This window comes from Heterodontus francisci, chromosome 9, assembly GCF_036365525.1.
Source record: "Heterodontus francisci isolate sHetFra1 chromosome 9, sHetFra1.hap1, whole genome shotgun sequence".
In the NCBI taxonomy this organism is placed as follows: Eukaryota; Metazoa; Chordata; class Chondrichthyes; order Heterodontiformes; family Heterodontidae; genus Heterodontus; species Heterodontus francisci.
This window is the reverse complement of record NC_090379.1, coordinates 80558652-80578015: the sequence shown is the minus strand read 5'-3', so window position 1 is coordinate 80578015 and position 19364 is coordinate 80558652. Positions and strand designations below refer to the sequence as shown.

Genomic DNA, 19364 nt, shown 5'->3' with positions numbered 1-19364 from the left:
TGGTGGCTGAGAAACAGCTGCAGTGCCTTAGGGCCCATCGTCCCAAACAAAGGCAACTACATGTCATGCCATCATACTCATATACAGTATTAACTACTTCCATGTCTGCAGGAATGGGCAGACCTAATCACATTGCAGCAAAATCCTCAAATGTTGAAGCAAAATAATTTTGTTTTCAAAGCACACCTTCATGGTGTGTTCAGTCCTGTCAAGCTTATCTATAGCAGTAATTAACCCAAACTAACCTCTGTCCTTGTCTGTGGACAGAGTATGGTGGGATTTACAGGTAAAACCACTGGAACAAAAGTCTGTAGTCGCTGGTGATGGACATAGACAAAAGATTTCCAATTTGTAACAGGATGCCCATTCCTTGTTTAACAGTATCCAAATTGCTGAACATTGCACTTTTCTCATCTTAATGCTGTGCTTACAGTTTCAGTCTTTGTAGAACTTTAACTGACAGGTTTGAATAAAAACACTCGGAACCAGTCTTCAATTTTTTAATGTACATTTTTCTTGGGAACAGGTATGGGGCGACCATGGTGTAGTCAAGTGGTTTGTGGAAATGCATTTACACATTTTATGGCGAGTTGTGCTGTCCAACACAACTTGGGCAGCACTGCTGCTGTTCACCTAGCAATGATTCAAACCCAAGCCCATCAGTCATATAATGACCAACTCTTAAATTGTCCATCTGGGCAGGTGGTGAGAATAGAGCGAAGTAGATTCTCTGGTGACCTGCTTGGTGATTAGAGATCAAGGGAATTCTGAGGTAGACTCAAGTAATCTGGGACGTAAGCCACATAGGTCCACAGTATTCCAGGGCGCTGTTGAGAATAGACCAACCAGCATGGCTTACTAATGAAAACTGAATAAACAGACTGAGGGCTGGAATTCTTACCTTATGGCTCCAGATTACCCTGCAAGCCCATGGGTCAGATGGCTCTAGCTGGACAAGCAGCAGGAGGCTGGCTGGCTTCGGGCTGAGTAGGCAGTGTGGTTTTAGCTGCTTAAACTCTAGCTATACCCTAATTCACACTTGGGGTCCCTAAGCTTTCTCTCTGCTAACCTGCGTGCACGCTCTGGACTTAGTTAAGTAGGGACAGTATCTAAAGGCACGCTTCCATAAAAGGCAAACAAACCACCCAAAAGGACTCCTCATTAACTTGGTTTAAAGATTCTTAAACATGCTGATGTGTTTCCAGCTGGCTAACCAAAATAAACACAGATAAAAGAGCTTCATACTCTCTTGTTTGTAAAGCTGCTCTTTTAACGGTTTGCAAAAACAATTTGGAAGATTCAAGTGCAGATTGCAGCTCTTTGGAATACGTTATCTTTCAATTGAATCTGCTGGGACTGCAGCTCTTGCCTATAGCAATGTATATAGAATACTTCAAATGCTACACATTCCAGCTCAGGCTCTTGGGATCCTCCTCAGGTGAGAGAGAGAAAAATAAAGTTAATCTAAGTCACAAGAAAGATTGCCTTGACATGACTGCAATGGAATAAAATACAGGCCCAGAATCTTCAGAAAATAACGGTAAGTTTGAGGTGCATGCCATTATTAGTGTGTAGAAGATCCAGCAATTTGTTGCGAGGAGAAGCTATGACCCAAGTTGCAAATTGCTAGAGTAGTGGAAGATGTGCGCTGCTCCACCATTATTCTTAAAAGAAAATCAGGGAGGTTAACAATAAGATCCAATCACTGTCAAGATGTTGCTGAATTTGTCCTGTAAATACGAATCAGCCTCATTGCAAAAAGGTGGGGCTTCTAGGTTTCAGTGTAAGGAGCCTGGTATTGAGAGATTTATGTTCCTGAATTGGGACTCGACCTCAGAAGTCCAGAAAGGGGGAAACAAACTGTGGAGCTTCACTCCTGCAGATACTAAATTGCTCCTAGAGACATTTAAAACATTTGATTTTTTTTTCTTGCTTTTCCTTTCTACATTGTCTCTCACTTAAACCAATCTTTTTTTCCCTGTCGACTAATTTGACTAATTCACCCTATTTTTGTCTGTTTCCTTCTCTATCCTTAAATTTCACTGATTTAGGAGATACACTGTTGGTCCCATTGTTCATTAAGGTATCAGATGCCCCATTGCCCTTGACACAAAAATAATTGAAGCTGAAGGAAGAAAATAATAGAACTCATGGTACTCACAAAGATGCCCGGTTCCAGCAAATTCTGAGCCATTAAAACACAGAAATCTACTGATTGACAATTAAGAAAATAAAATTACCATAAAACAGTAAACAGTACAGGCTCTAGCTCAGGAACCAGCATCCTACAGGAGGTTGCACATTAACTGGAATTTTCCAAAGTGGACTGCGAAAGCAGAGACGTGCAGTGCTATTATGTGCAACATGAACAAACAGACTAGCTGTTTTAGGGGATTTATTTTAAGGTAGATCCTTTGAAAACATTTTTGTTTCAGTGGTAGATTTGACTCATAACTTTATACAAAAAGCATGTGCACAATCGAAATGTTTTAATGATAACGAAGGCTGGAGAACCGTAGAACAGAGCATTAACCCATACACTGAAAAGACAGGCACAAAACTTCACAGCGCACACTCTGCTGCAGTCAGAATTAACAAAGTATATGAAGAGGCAGGACTGCATTTTGCTTTTAAAACAGTTGTACAAGATCAATAGCAATTCTTCTGCAGTGTTTACTGTTACAGAACACCAATAATTAAGTGTGACAGGCTTATCATGAACTACCTGAACTTATGACATTTACACTTACAGATACATTCTTCAATGAAACATTTACCTGAATTATTTTTCCAGTATGCTACTTAATAATATTCTAGCAATAATCTTCAGATGGAGGCCGAAAGGTCGAGTTTCCTTCCTGGCGTTCACAGCCACACAACACCTCAGTATTCCTCACGAGTCATTATGTCCCAGTGCAGGTTTCACAGTAATCAGGACAATTACTGCTTGATTTTAAAATGGGGAGTCACATCATTAAAAATGGACATAACATATTGCTCTGTCACAGTTTGAGTGACGGTATAGTTTGAAAAGTCTGATTCCTATATCGAAAAGTCCAATTCCTATAAACAAAACTCTAATCAGCCACAGTATGCTGTACAGATGTTTATCTAAGATCTTTTAAATAGGTTTTAAAAAAATTATTGAAATTTTTATTATGTAATACAACACTACATCAATTAAAAGCTGTTTGTGTAACAAGAAAGCCTACTGCTATAATCATTCAGGACCACTAATAGCTTGGAAATCTAAAGACACTGAAAAAAGATCAAGACAATATTTTGTTTTTTTGTTAAACACTGCTAATTAAATTTAAAAAAAATATCAAAACATATTCTAATATTGGCAGCATCAAGTTTGAACAAATAAGTTTCCATTAAAGGAAATGTACATTAACAAACTTCTGTCACTCTGCGTGAAGATCACCCTGGACGCAACTCTCAAATTGTTTGGCAACTGCTCAACACTTGTGCTTCATTGCAAGCTGTGAAAGAGAAAGGAAAAAAAAATTGTATTATCATAACTCATTAGCAGCAATACATGGTTAGTCAGCAACAGTGGAATCTCAATTACAAATTCACAGTACTCATTACACTATAATTAACTGCATTTGCTGAGGAGAATATTAACATCTTTTAGGACTATAGTTCCTTGGGTGAAAGATCCACATTAAAAATGACAAGTGAATGAGAATCATAGCAATTGTGAATTTTTAAGTTGCTCAACCAAGACTCGATATGCTATTCATTAGTGACCGTAACTAGATCAGTTTGGAAACAGGAATTCCACTGACTTGAAATCAAGTGATACATTAAGGAATGACTATTTTAAAATAATTTTCTGCAGTTGCTAGGTAACATTGGGTAAATAGGAACACATTATGAAGGATAATAGGACAGATCCTGAAAGAGCACTCCCGAAAATGTGGTTCTCCAGTTCATTTCATTAGAGATACCACTGCCTGCATGTTAATGCCCATGATCATCAGCCAGACCAATTTACAACTGCTAAGAGATACATTTCCAGTAATTTCAACTAACTTTCCATTGAACAGCTTAACTTACTGTTGGCATAACCATATAGCTGGTCAGAAAATGGCATCCCTGCATCTCAACAGTAAGTACAAAGAGGGCCTTTACATCCCCATCATTTCTCACACAAAAGCAAAGGTTTACCTTTATGCCTGTATGGATGGAGCATCGTTAATACAGAAGAGTAAGTAAAGCTCAACAGTACTGAGGGCTGATGGACAGACAACTTTTGATCAGAAGTCACAGGAATTAAAGACTGGTTGGTTAAGGAAAGGCGATAAACCTTTCATTTTCCCAATTTGAGGAGAATGCAGCAACTACAATTGGATGGATGGCTTTAACTATACATTTGAAGATCAACATCGTCACGACAGAAAATCTCAGACTGCTACTTCAGTAGGATGCCAGCCAGTGAATTTACTGCTGAAATGTGAGGCTGTTATACATCCAAATACAAATATAAACCACGCATAGACAAATGCCTACATAGTACAGAGATATTCACTGTACACACAGATCCTTAATGTGTGTTTTCAGTGAGCCAGAGCATTATCTTTTTGGTTCCAGAACCTGATGTTCAAATCCACCCCACTTGTTTTGAACTGCATGGTTCCGTCTGCTATTGACTAATGGAGGCTGTGAGGTCCCAAGCAGGTGGTGAGGAAATGTGGTTAAGATTTATTCCGTCAAAAATATATTTTGCACATATAGATGATACATATTGTGATCCCACTTGCAAGATGAATGCTTAGGTTCCTCATAAATTAATTTTTGGAAAATGCAGCAACTGCTGCACTCTGTACACAGTTATCATAGCTCCTGTATTCTTCACAGGTTAGGCCAATTAAATCTTAATTGTCCAGGTGTAACAGATCAATCTGTGTTACCTGTAATCTCTCATGCCTGAGAACTGCATTAATGACTTACCATCTGTGCACACATAAACTTTGAGCCCGAACACTACAAACCATTGCTGAGGCCACATTTGGAATACTGTGTGCAAATTTGTGCACTCAACCTTCAAACTGACTGATGAAAGATCACTGACCTGAAACATTAACTCTGCTCCTCTCTCCACAGATGCTGCCAGACCTGCTGAGTATTTCCAGCATTTTTTGTTTTTAATATATATGAACCAGGATAGAGTGATGGCATTTGTATATTAGGCAAGGCTGAATAATGAAAGTATGAGGACAAGTCATTGATTAGGCCACAACATGAGTACTGTGTGCAGTTCTGGTCACCTCATTACAGAAAGGATGTAATTGCACAAGAGAGGGTACAGTGGTGATTTACGAGGATGTTGCCAGGCCTGGAAAAATGCAGCTATGAGGAAAGATTGGATAGGCTGGGGTTATTCTCCTTTGGAACAAAGGCGGCTGAGGGGAGATGTGATTGAAATGTACAAAATTTTGAGGGGCCTAGATTGAGTGGAGGTGAAGGGTCTATTCACCTTAGCAGAGGGGTCAGTGACATGGGGGCATAGATTTAAAGTGATTGGTAGAAAAATTAGAGGAAGATGAGGAAAAGCTTTTTCCACTCAGAGTGGTGATGGTCTGGAACTCACTGCCTGAAACAGTAGTTGAGGCAGAAACCCTCAACTCATTCAAAAGGAGTCTGGATATGCACCTGAAGTGTCGTAAGCTGCAGGCCTACGGACCAAATGCTGGAAGATGGGATTAGATTAGGTGGATCGTTTTTCAGCTAGCACAGACACGATGGGCCAAGTGACCTCTTTCTGTGCCATAAACTTTCTATGATTCTGATTCTAAGTCAATTTATGATTAAGTGGCTAGGGTGAAGTCCACAATATGGTAGATTGTACAGATTCCATGGAAAGAAGAAGCCTTTTGCCACTCCATGCTTTATGATGAAATGAAAATTCCTCTCTGCTTGCTGCAAGGGTCGTTTGTGTAATGACTGAAAATCTGCAATCCAGTTCTCACCAGCAAAACAGTCCATGAAAAAACATTAATTTTGATAGCTCATTCTGAGAGACTAGTAGGATGTGAGAAATGAAAAAGCAAAATTATATAATTGCGAAACTAACACGGAGGTTAAAGAATATTATTGCAAAGGTCCATTTAACCATGAGTACTTGATTCACAACAAGTGCCAAATGCTGCATTACCGAGCATTGAAATCTTTCTCCCCAAGCAGAAAATCTCTAATGAAGAAAAAAACATAAATATTTGATTTACAGCGGGGGCGATGGGGGGGGGGGGGGGGGGGGGAGGGGGGGAGAAAAATCAGCAAGACTAACCCTTGAGTCAAAGTTACATTAGAACAGGCCGTGGTCATACATGGTAAACCAAAAGGGTGTGAACCCACATTAGACTTTACAACTTCAGAGTCTCAGCTCTAGGCCAGTTGACTTTTCCTCAATAAAACTAATTATGACACAATATCAAAGACAGTTACTGTCACAGGAAACTGCAATAAGACAAAAGGAATACCATTTCATTCTGAAAGGATGGTGCTATTTTTAAATGCATCCAAATGAACATAAATAAAATCAGAACATAGAATCAACAGACACCTTTTGCTCCCGCTATTTTGATCTTTCAGAAAATTTAAATATGTGTCATTATTAATCTGACAAGTACGTGGAATCTGCAGTGTCCCTATTCGAACTTTTGCAAGTTATTATCCTGTCAGTTACTGCACTACTATAGACCTGATCATTTTGATTTTTAGTAGACAGACCAAATTTGGTTGTTGTCTTCTTCCAGAAGAGCTCAGGTAGCAGATCTGAAAGTTTCCTTCTGTTCCACAGACATGACCTCCCTCCCCAACTCCTGCTTCCTCTACAGTCTTTCCTACTCTATATTCTTCCCTGCTGACCTGGAAGCTCTGTGCAGATTTCTGCATCTCCCTCTGCAGTCTCTGTCCCTCAGCCTCCCACATAGCCTCTCTCTCCAAGCCCACGCATCAGCGTCCTTTCCCAACTCCTCCCCCCACTACCGCCCTGCATTATCCCTCTTCAAACCCCAGCAGATGCCCAATATCTTTCCACAGAATAAGGAACAAAGTTACTGTGGGGGGAAACCTAAAAAAAAAGTTTGCATCACTGCAACACCACATTCCCAACTGACGTGTTGAAATAAAAAGTTACCGTGTGGTGCACACAAACAATAAGTAATAAGTATACTGTGTGAATTTCAGTCCTACTTATGGGAAAGTATTTGACCTTCACACCCCATCTCCTGCAGCAGCACAACAGAGAACGGACATTCAGCATGTGGATAATAAAAAAAAAAATCACAGGTAACCAGCTGTATCTGAAACCCTTTGCACAACACAGAAGTCCCGATCCAGCGGAAGGACTGTATTACAACAGACACCTGCAAAGGTGAAAGAGACCACACTTCAGTTCAACCAGCTGCTGTGGTTTCTTATGTAGGGTGATTTTTAAGGAAGCTTTAGGAGCCCAACTGTTTAAAAACAATTTCAAATCAATGGTGTCAAAGTCAGTGAGATCTGTGTCTGAGGTCACTTCAGTTCATTGTTTAGTAAGAAGATAGAAAAACCAGAGGCAATTTTGTGTTTCAGGATTCAAGTCATTATAGTTTTTAATGTGCAGAATTATAAACCAGGGGAAAGGTTAGCTCTTTCAGTTCAGGCTAGTTTAGTTTTGGATGACTGCAGAGAAGATGGATAAAGGGAAGGAAGATGCCTGAGAGAGATGGATTCCAGCTGAAACCTGAAAGATGCACATATCACAGGCCTTATTTACAGGATCATAAATATTCCCGTGCTAAGGCACAGGTCAAAGTTGAAGACACAAGCTTACAAATTCTGGTCACTTAAGCACGTTAACAGTTGGTTGTTACCTGTGGAACATTAATCCAGCAACTGTTAAGAATAAAAGAAATAGAATCAGGACTGGGCCATACGGTATCCAGAGTCTGCTCTGCTACTCGTTAAAGTCACAGCTGAACTTCTGCATTAACTCCACTTTCTGGACTATTCCTACATCCCACAATTCTATAAGCATCTGAAAATCTATCAATCTCGGTCTTGAACTTATTCAACAACTTAGCATTCATAGCCTTCTGGGATAAAGAATTCCAAAGATTCACAACCCTCTGAGTGAAGAAATTTCATATCTCACTTGTAAATGGTCAAACCCTTATCCTGAGACTTTGACTCCTAGTACTAGACTCTCTAACCAGGAGAGACAGTCTCGCAGCATCTAACCTGTCAAACACTCTCAGAATTTTATATGTTTCAATGAGATCACCTCTCATTCTTTTAAACTCCAGAGAATAGTGGCTAATTCTACTCAATCTTGTCATGCGATATGAGGACTATCCTAAGATGCAAACAGGAAGACAATTGGTAAAACAAGGAATTTGGGATGATGAATGGCAGTGTTGAAGACATCAGAAACTCAAGGCCAGTAATCAAGTGGTGCAGTGGGTTAGACATTTGCCTTTTACCTCTGTGACTTGAGTTCAGATTGATAGGATGTAGATATTTTCTATATTTTTTATTATTGTCCGATGTGAAATTAATATGGACAGTTAACCTGATCCTCAGAAGGCACAGGCCTATAACACAAAACTGACCCTAACTGGCAATGTCGCTCCGATAAGGCCGAAAGACAATTGGTTGGGAAATGGAAAAATGCCATGCTGGTATAAGTAGGGCATGCTCAAGCTGGGGACTGAAGCACGTAGGCTCCGAATTTGCAGGTTTTTGGCAGTGAACTGTCAGTATTCATTGTCATTACCCCTCTGAAACTGACCGCAACTTCAATACTTAGTGCAAGCGCAGATTAACACAGAAATCCTGAAGTTGTGGTCTGTCATTCACTGCTCTGTCTCAGGCTACGCTGTGGACACCCTCCTAGAGCCAGTAACCAGTGAAATGCATTGATCTGGCAAGAACTTCCCTTTTTCTGCTATCATATCGCTGTTAGAAACCCCATAACGCGTTAAGCCTTGTTCAATGAAGTGTAACTGAGTTTCGAACGGCGATCTGAGTGATAACTACTGCAGAACAACCTAGCTGGCCCTAAAAAAAAAAAATGTGGAATGTTCTTCAAAGTCTCTATAATTACTAATTTTTAAAAACTAGATTTTTTAAATAATTAAAGAAGAACAAGTTTTTTCATGATATTTCAGCTTCCACCTTCACCCATCTCTAGTCCCAATCTTTATTTTGCTCTCTAAAATTTTTAAAAAGTGATTTGATTATAAGGACTTTTCATTCCCTGGTTGGCTGTGAAAATTCTTTAATGGGATTGGCTGCATGGACAGCTTGATGACATTACTCCAGCTTGACGCTGGGAATCCCCATTGAATTATGCTACATTCATTTGCATATCAGAGGTAAAGTTCTTGCCACAAAGATTGCTGCTGACTGCAAAATCTGGGCCATTACTGTGGCACAGCAGAGGGACTTTAATTATGCAGCTGTGTTGTACCTGATTTGGGACTGCTTGATGCTGATAGTGTGTCTGAGATGGAGTGTGTTCCAATACTCAGCACAGAGGCCCCTCACCTTGATAAATAGAAGAAAAAAAAATGAGCTCAGGTCGATGAGGTTACAAAATTAAATTACAATTGGGGCTAATTACAGTTGAACCTCATTAAGAAATCATCACAGGAATCAACTAAATGACTTTCATCACCTATGGCTTCTTTTATTGAGTTTTTTTAATCAGCCTGCCTAGCTTTGAATTTTTTTTTGTTTTAAAAAGGTTTATTTCAGCAGCAAATGACCTGTGTTTATTATAAAGCTTTTCAACAAGAGTTAAACGCCACTCTTTTGGACATATGCCATTTTTAATTCAATGTAGTGGTTTGTTTTGAAGTGATCTGCATCATCACGAGTATTTAGTGTACACAGGACAAGCATTTACCAAACATGGTCCCTTTAAGATACAGGGCTAGCTCAGGTCAAATGTATGCTACCTTAGCTCATTTGGCTACAACTTCTCTGAACTCTATAATGTCAAAACAGCATTCGAAAATTAACTCAAAAGCAGTAAATAGTTGTTTAGTAGTACAGAATTTGGGTATTGCTGAAAATAGAGACATGTTGTCGAAGCTTTTCATCTTGCACTCAAGACAATCCGCAAGAATAACCAATGTAAGGGAAAATAACAAACTGCATGAGAACAGAGTGCTGACTGGCAAGAGAACTCTGGTTGGCAAGTGAACTCTGATTGGTAGAGGTGTTGCCATGGAGAATGCACCAGTTTATGGCGACTGACAGTTAACTGCCAAGCTTTGTTTGAAATTTAAATCTGGCAGCTTGACTCTGATTGGTCAAGGCATTGCCCTGAGGAATGAACCAGCGAATGGCTGTCAGTTATTTCGTTCAGCACAATGTTTGTACATATTCCCTCCGTCTGCAAAGAATAGGGCCCTGTGTATTAATATATGTAGCTTCCAGTACACGCAAATGTGCCACACTGTGAGCCCTACTGACAATCTTAAATTGGTTGTCAGTGTAATTCTTTGCACACTGTGGATTATTTAGCAAATGTTATCCAATTGCAGAATCATATCTAATGTTGAACACTCTTTTTTGAGTTTTGAAAGCACGAGCTGGTTGGGTATGGCCCGTACCTTGCCTGCTGCAAACAACGGAAGGGACATGTTGTTTGATACGATCCGACAATCTTTGGGATATAAGGCCTATATACCTAGCATCACACTAGCATTGAAATTCATCTATCACATTACTCACAAATATGTACAAACATTGCGCCTGTTTCAGCTAAACAAAATAAGTGACAGCCATTCGCTGGTTCATTCCTCAGGGCAATGCCTAGACCAGAGTCAAGCTTCCTGGTTTAAATTTCAAACAAAGCTTGGCAGTTAACTGTCAGTCACTGTAAACTGGTGCATTCTCCATGGTAACACCTCTACCAGAGTTCACTTGCCAACCAATCAGCACTCTCCTCTCATGCATGTATAAGTTGTTGTTTTCCCTTTCATTGGTTATTCTTGCAGATTGTCGAGACGAATGGGTATGATTTAGTGGCGATTACTGAGACATGGTTGCAGGGAAACCAGGTTTGGGAATTGAATATCCAAGGGTACTCAGTATTTCGGAAGGATAGGGAGGAAGGAAAAGGAGGTGGTATAGCTTTGTTAGTAAGCGAAGAGATCAGTGCTGCAGTGAGAAACAATATAGGCACTGGAGATTAAGACATAGAATCAGTCTGGGTAGAAATAAGAAATAGCAAGGGAAAGACGACCCTGGTGGGAGTAATCTATCGGTCCCCAAACAGTAGTTCCACAGTGGGGCACAGTATAAACTGGGAAATACTGGGGGCTTGTAAGAAAGTTACGGCAATAATCATGGGTGATTTTAACATGCATATAGACTGGATCAATCAAATTGGCAAGGGTAGCCTCGAGGGAGCATTCATTGAATGTATTAGAGATGGTTTTTGGAGCAATATGTTGTGGAACCAACCAGGGATCAGGCTATTCTAGATTTGGTATTGTGTAATGAGGTGGGATTAATTAATGATCTCATAGTTAACGATCCTCTAGGGAAGAGTGATCATAGCATGCTAGAATTTAAAATTCAGTTTGAGGACGAGAAATTGGAGTCCCACACTAGCGTTCTGGAGTTAAACAAAGCTAATTACATCGGCAGGAGGACAGATTTGGCCCTAGTGGACTGGGCAGGAAGACTAAAAGGTAGGACAGTTGATGAGCAGTGGCAGATGTATAAGGAGATAGTCAATTCCTCCCAACTAAAATATATTACAAAGAGGAAGAAAGATTCTAAGAGGGGGAAAAAACATCCATGGCTAAGCAAGGAAGTTAAGGATAACAAAGACAAAAACTAAGGCATACCATATTGCAAAGGCCAGTGGCAGGCTGGAAGATTGGGAAACTTTTAAAGAGCAACAAAGGATTACTGAAAAAGTAATAAAAAGAGCAAAGGTAAATTAAGAAAGAAAACTAGTGCCAAATATAAAAACGGATAGCAAAAGCTTCTATAAGTATATAAAAGGGGAGAGAGTAGCTAAAGTGAATGTTGGTCCCTTGGAGGATGAGATTAGGGAGTTAATAGAGGGGAATACATAAATGGCAGAGACACTAAATCAGGAGTTTACCTCAGTTTTCACGGTGGAGGACACTAGTACCATCCCAATAGTAACAAGTAATGCAGAGGTTATAGAAAGGAAGGAACTTAGAACAATCATCACTAGGGAAAAAGTACAGAGCAAACTATTGGAATTGAAGGCGGACAAGTCCCCAGGGCCTGATGGCCTACATCCTAGGGTCTTAAAGGAAGTGGCAGCAGAAACAGTGGATCCATTGGTTATAATATTCCAAAATTCCCTGGATGCGGGAAAGGTCCCAGTGGATTGGACAAAAACTAATGTAACACCCTTATTCAAAAAGGGAGGGAGACAGAAAATAGGAAACTATAGACCAGTTAGTTTAACATCTGTCATTGGGAAATTTTTAGAATCCATTATTAAGTAAGTAATAACAGGACATTTAGAAAGTCAAAACACAATCCATCAGAGTCAGCATGGTTTTATGAAGGGCAAATCGTGTTTGACTAATTTGTTAGAGTTCTTCGAAGCTGTAACAAGCAAAGTGGATAATGGGGATCCTGTAGATGTAGTATATCTGGACTTCCAGAAGGCATTTGATAGGGTGCCGCACAAAAGGTTAATACACAAAGTAAGATCACATGGGGTTAGGGGCAATTTATTAGCTTGAATAGAGGATTGGCTAACCAACAGAAAATAGAGTCAGGATAAATGGGTCTTTTTCTGGTTGGCAAGATGTAACTAGTGGGGTGCCACAGGGTTCGGTCCTCGGGCCCCAACTATTTACAATCTATTAATGACTTGGATGCAGGGATAGAAGGTACTATAGCCAAATTTGCAGATGACACTAAAATAGGTGGGATAGTAAGGTGCAAGAAATAAGAAATTTACAATTGGATATGGATAGGTAAGGTGAATGGGCCAAAATTTGGCAGATGGAGTTTAACGTAGATAAGTATGAGGTTATCCAATTTGGTCGGAAGAATAGAAAGGCAAATTATCTAAATGGAGAGAAACTTCAGAGTGCTTCAGTGCAGAGGGATCTGGGTGTCCTCGTGCATGAATTGCAGAAAACTTGTATGCAGGAACAGCAGGTAATAAGGAAGGCAAATAGAATTTTGGCCTTTATTGCTAAAGGAATACAGTATATAAGTAGGGAAGTGTTGCTGTACAAGGCATTGGAGTACTGTGTACAGTTTTGGTCCCCTTACTTGAGGGATGTAGTTGCATTGGAGGCAGTTCAGAGGAGGTTCACTAGATTGTTTTATGAAGAGAGATTGAGCAATTTAGGCCTTTACTCTCTGGAGTTTAGAAGAATGAGAGGAGATCTAATTGAGGTAAATAAGATGATTAAGGGGATTGACAAAGTAAACGTAGAGAGGATGTTTCCTCTTGTGGGGCAATCTAGAACGAGAGGTCATAGTTTTAGGATAAGAGGTAGCAGATTTAAAATAGAGATGAGGAGAAATTACTTCTCTCAAAGGGTCGTGAATTTGTGTAATTTACTACCCCAGAGTGCGTTGGATGCCAGGACATTGAGTAAATTTAAGGAGGAGATAGACAGATTTTTAATTAGTAATGGGTTGAAGGATTATGGAGAACGGGCAGGAAAGAGGAGTTGAGGCAGAGATGAGATCAGCCATGATTGTATTGAATGGCGGAGCAGGCTAGAGGGGCTGAATTGCTTACTCTTGCTCCTTGTTCTTATGTTCTTATTGTCCTGATGAGTGCAAGATGAAAAGCTTCAACATGTCTCTGTTTTCAACAATACTCAAAAGCAGTAGCAGATGCACCCTGAAATACTGATTGGTTATTTTCTGTTACAAGCTACCCCAACATAACTGAAACCTTATGTTTCTGTATGTACTCAATGCAAGCTTTAAATATCACTAACACAATACAATCACATTTGCAATTTCAAATACTTCCAAGATTTGAAACCTATTCACCATTAAGCACATACAGCTGTATCCAGAGCCACAAAGCCATTTTGGAAAATCGATCATATACATTTCAATTAAGGACATTTACTTATTCATTTAAATTTGACCTTAAAACAAGGAGCATTTTGCTATTTAAAAAAAAATCAAAACATTTCTACCGTGCAACCCTGCCCACATCAATTTTTCTAAACACTTTGATGCTAATTATTTCACAGCAGCAAAGCTAACTTATGTGGTTATGGGGCTGAGAAATTTTCAAGGGCAATGTGCAATTAACATAATTTAATTTCATGGGAATACAAATGTATTCTGGCACAAAAAATGATTCATAGCAAGTACCTGTCACATAGAATTAAATCATGCCATAACTAAGCATCTTATTTCAGAAGCAAGGAGTTAAATTAAAGGAAGAAATTCAAATTAATTGCCTGTATTCTGCCTATTAAGTTTTCTTGAACTGTTTGCAAGGCAAACAAAAACTCTCAAGGTTTTCTACCTTCATAAGGTAAGCCAGGTCTGTACAATCTGTTAGCCTGGAACTCATGTCCGAGTCCCATGCGGTGCAGCTCATTTGCCAGGTTCCAGGTTAGATTACAGCAACAGATCAGAAATCATTAAGCTAGCATGCTAAACAGCAAGCTCCTGCCTGCTGCTGAGGCTGACCACCAACCATTATGATTTCTCCAAATCTGCCGATAATCTTTCTAACCTCATCTGAGCAATAAACATGGATTTAGTTCAAAACAAAATCATGTGCAGCATGGCAAAGACTCAAATATTTCAGTGCAGGACCCTTCTCATGGTGGAAGACTGATTTGTGTACACTGCGCAATGTACCTCACTCATTAAAGTGCCACTCATGCCAAAATGAAAAATGGTCACATGCACTAAATGCATATGGCATCAGAATGCAGCTTCTCTTAGTCAATACCACGCAAGTTGTTTTATTGGCAAATTAAATTATGCACAAATTTTGACCTTCGATGGCCTGCCTAAAGATACCAAACTGCTCCTGCCTTTTTTTTTTACAAAAATTCATTCTCAGGATATATGCATCACTGGCAAAGCCAGCATTTATTGCTCATCCCTCATGGCTTTGAGGTGCTGGTGGTGAGCCATCTTCTTGAAACGCTGAAGTCTATATGGTGAATGTGCTCCCACAACACTGTGATAGGGAGATGCAGCTGGTACTGTACTATAGTGCATATTTCAGTGCCAGCTCCTCAACATACATGGTGTAAACAAAATAAGGTGTATGCACCCACCCAGTTCCCAGCCCCCAGCAGTCCCAAGGGATCCAATTTCTCAGATTAGGAAAAACCGTGTTGAAGAAACAACTATTAAACCTTTGTCTACCATCTCAGACTGGTGTAGTCGTTAAATGATGTACGACTTGTACAAATGGCACATCATTCTGCTATGCCGCATGTGCTGGTGCCTGTTTACATACAGCATGTAGGTCTACATACTAAAGCACTTCAATGGGCCTCATGGAATTATGTCATGATTTATTACAAAATGCATTAGGAAGCTTCATGAAATTAATTTCATTTGCTGAGGTGAACACATCTCAAATTTATTCAAGAGGAGAATCTTCTCAAAAGGTCAAATGAATTGACCTATTGCAAACAAAATCAAAACAAATAAACATACAAGCACAACTGGAAGTATTACTCGAAACAAGGAACTGCAGTCTTTCAATTCAAATCGAGTATTTCATTAAAGGAACTGATGATAGCATGCCAATTGAGAACTGAGTTATGAGGAAAGACTGGAGAAACTTTCTAGTATCTAGAGGCATAGATTACAAAATAAAGCAGGTAACAGTGAACTTCAAAGACCTTAAGTTAGGTCACAGTTGGAGTATTGTATGCAGTTGGTTTTGGGCACCCCATTAAGGAAGGCAATAAACACAATGGAAAGATATAGTATAGATTCACTAGGATGATATGAGGGTTGAGGGGTTATAGTTACAAATACAGCAGTTGCCAACCGTCCATATATGTGTTGCATGGTCAGCTTTCTCATGCTCTGCTAGTTCGGGGGCTGGGATGTCCTCTGTGTTGCATGTACTTATATTGGCACATCTATTTCAATACAGGACACATCTGATTCAAACAATTTATATTGTGCTACAGATATTTTCATTTAGTTGTATATCTACCTTTGGGGTGCTTATAGAAGGTATTTTGCTCTCAGGAAATGCTGGGCACTGTCAGCCTGATGCTGGCTTCATCCTGCAAAATTTAGTCAACAATGGGGTCACCTCATCCTTGGAACATGACAGTGTGTAGAATTAAGAGGCTGCACTGTGGGACTTACAGACCCGTAAAGGTCATAACGCAATATAGGAAAAGATACAAAGCCATGGATTCAGAGTTTGTACTTGGTCAGTTTGTCCCCAATATTCATATTATAATGTAGGCTTATTTGATGTTAAGAAAGCCAAGATGTTTAAAGCTTGTAAAGTTAACTGTGATAGCTTATATCTCTGCTTTAATTACTCTAAACATTCTGATGCCACCAGTTAGGCCACCTTTAATATCACTCCCCTGCTTCATCAATACCCATAACTGACTGGCCTGCCAGTGTTTCCAACATTACCTGGTTTTGCTTCAGATTTTCAGCATCTGCGGTTTGTTGCTTTTTGTTTATATTGTTTGGACTTTACACACGCGTTTTATTACATCAATGGCAAAATAAGCCCTTAAATATCCTGAAAAAAAGACTTTGTGGCCCCAAAATAACTTTTTATTTGTAAAGGTCAATGCTCAAAGACTTCATCAGGAACCAGGGTAGCAATGCTGGGTTCTGACTGATGAAATGAACATTTGCCACAGAGAATTTCATGCTTGGGGACATTCAATGAAGCCAGCCATAAACAACAGATCACTCACCAGAATTTTAGACCAACTAGAGCAAAGGACAGCAGAGGCGCCTTGATTTCCCCTTCATTCCTCTATATTTAGTTGCAAACTGCTGTCTTAAGGTCAGCTGTTGTTCAGATGCCTTACGTTTTATTATTTTGAATACAAAGGTGGGAATGCAGGCTTGTCTCATTCATTCATGGGATGTGGGCATTGCTGACAAGGCCAGCATTTATTGCCCTGAGTACTGCATTTTTCAATCTCCTTTCTATTACACCCAAGACAGATATTTCTCTTTACTGTAATAACGCTTCTCAATTGTTCTGCTGGGTTGTAGTTTAACTTCTAGTTAGAAATATTGGGCTGAATTTTTGCCACTGAGGTAGGAAATAGCAGCCAGATTTATTTTTGGGTCAGAAATTCAACTCTGGGGGAGGGGGGTCGGGAACTGATTAAAGTCCCGATTTTCAGGTGGGGAAGCCCTTAATTGGTACAAAGGCAGGTTTCCTGTCCATTAGAGCAAGTGGTGGCAGAAACGGACGCGTATCAGATCAAGCGTAGGACTCATTTAGACTCCCGACAGCAACCATCACAGAGGCTGCTGGCTTCCCTAAAGAAGACTATGAATTGTGCCAAAGCCTTCCACTGGTCCAGGGGAGGTGACCCAGGGCAGGACTACCCCTTGTTTTAGTGATGTGGACCTGAATTTCATGTTTGAGGCCGTGAGGGAGAGGAGGGGGAATCCTTTACCAAGAACATGGCCGGAGGAGGCCACCATCTGAGACCCAGCAGACCTGCCTCCAGATTGCTGCCACCGTGAGCGGCAGAAGTGAGATACGGAGAACTTGGATACAGTGCTGACAAAGGTTCAACCACCTCATACGTTCTGGCAAGTTAAGTGTAACCCCAACCCTCCAGAGGGGTCTCAGGGCTTTAACCCTCCAGCAGCCACAATACAGGAGGAGCCTCAGGGAACATGCTGCTCCTGAAGATGGGTGGGGTGTGTGCCAAGGGCACTTACCCCTCCCTCAGAACAGCTCTCAACCAGAGAGCTGCTGAGGACCTATTACCACAAAGACACGCGGCTCCTAATGGATAGGGACAGACAACATTGGACACAAAAGACAGCAGTGCCTTATCTTGCTCCTTTTTGTTGTTGCATAAGAAATGCGTGCACGAGGGAGTGGACCTAGATGGGAGGAGGGGTACCCTCCCTCTATGGAATCACCCTCATGGAGGCGGCGGCATTGGAGATAGGATAGTGGAAGAGGAGGCAGTCGGACCTGGTGAAACCACAGCTCCTGGTGGACCTGGTGATTACAGAGGGCAAAGTGGTCATTAAGGTGGTGCAGAGCACTTCACCCCGTCTGATTTCATGTCATGCACTGAAGGATATTGGGTAACCTCAGCATTGCAGAAGTTTCTACTCTCCTAAGCTAGCTCCCATCATTTCTTCTTGTTTCTCACAGGAACGGACGTCCAACCCAGAGCACCCTCTCCCTCTACCTCCGGAGGACCCTGAGCTACATGAGGAAGAAACTGCAGCAGCACCGTTACACCTTATGAGCGCACTGTACACCAGCACAGGGTGATGATCACAGAACTAGAGAATAGGAGGTTCCAGAGGCAGAGGAAGCTTTGGTCAATCGCCCTCAGGGGATCAAGGACAGACACAGTCCTGGGCACAGGTACAGGGCCTCAGGAGTCACAGGAAAGGCGGCTCTACCTTGGCCAGTAGCAGATGTGCGCTCCCGCATGTCGGAGATCCCAGAGGCAGTGCGGGGTCTTGCACAGAGGGTGGAGGAGTCCATCCAGCTCACGTGTGCCACCGTGGCTCAGGGCTATGAGCGCACAGGCTCCTTTATCAAGGGAGCGGCCAAACTCTTGGAGAGCTATATGCAGCAGGAACTGTGCACTGACAGTCAAGGGATCCATGAGATGCTGGGTAGGATGGATCAGTCTGTGGCGCTGGTGACGTAGAGATCTTTGGAGATGCCAGTTCTGGCATCTGGTACACCTGGCTAGGGCTGAGGATGTCATGGAGGAGGGTGAGGGTGCCACCCTTCACAGGGCAGCATCATCACTGGCTCCTTTGACTGAGGGACCATCTGTGCAGCAAGGTCAAGCGATGGAGGCTGCCTCCGCAAAGATGCAGGCGTAGCAGCCTCTGGAGATGCCTCCATGATGAGTACGACTGCCATCGCATCGTGAGCAGACTGTCTCCACCTCCTCCGAGGCCACAAGGGGAGCACTGAACACGAGTAGCCGAGTGCAGTGCAACAAGTGTGTCACTGTAGTGTCTTCCTACTATCTCTGTGAACTGATTTCCTCTCTGTACACTTTATAAATTATGACATTTGAAGGCACATGGCTGGGAGTCCTTTTATTGCTGCCCTGGTAGGAAAAGTGGTATGAAGTTGTGAAGGAGGTAATGGGATCCTCCACGGTGAGGATAAAGCCTCTGGGCAGATGTGCTTCCATCAT

At 41.2% G+C, this 19364-nt stretch overlaps 1 protein-coding gene across 9 annotated transcripts in view; it reads right to left on the bottom strand.

Moving 5' to 3' along the window:
• Positions 1–2378: 2378 nt before the first annotated feature.
• stxbp6 (syntaxin binding protein 6 (amisyn)) overlaps positions 2379–19364 on the bottom strand; it is a 324378-nt gene continuing 307392 nt past the window's right edge. For all 9 annotated transcript variants that reach the window (XM_068038355.1, XM_068038354.1, XM_068038356.1 and 6 more), the window contains one exon: positions 2379–3485. In XM_068038355.1, coding sequence (XP_067894456.1) covers positions 3462–3485 — 24 coding nt within the window. In that variant the 3' untranslated portion in view covers positions 2379–3461. The remainder of the gene's footprint in view (positions 3486–19364) is intronic.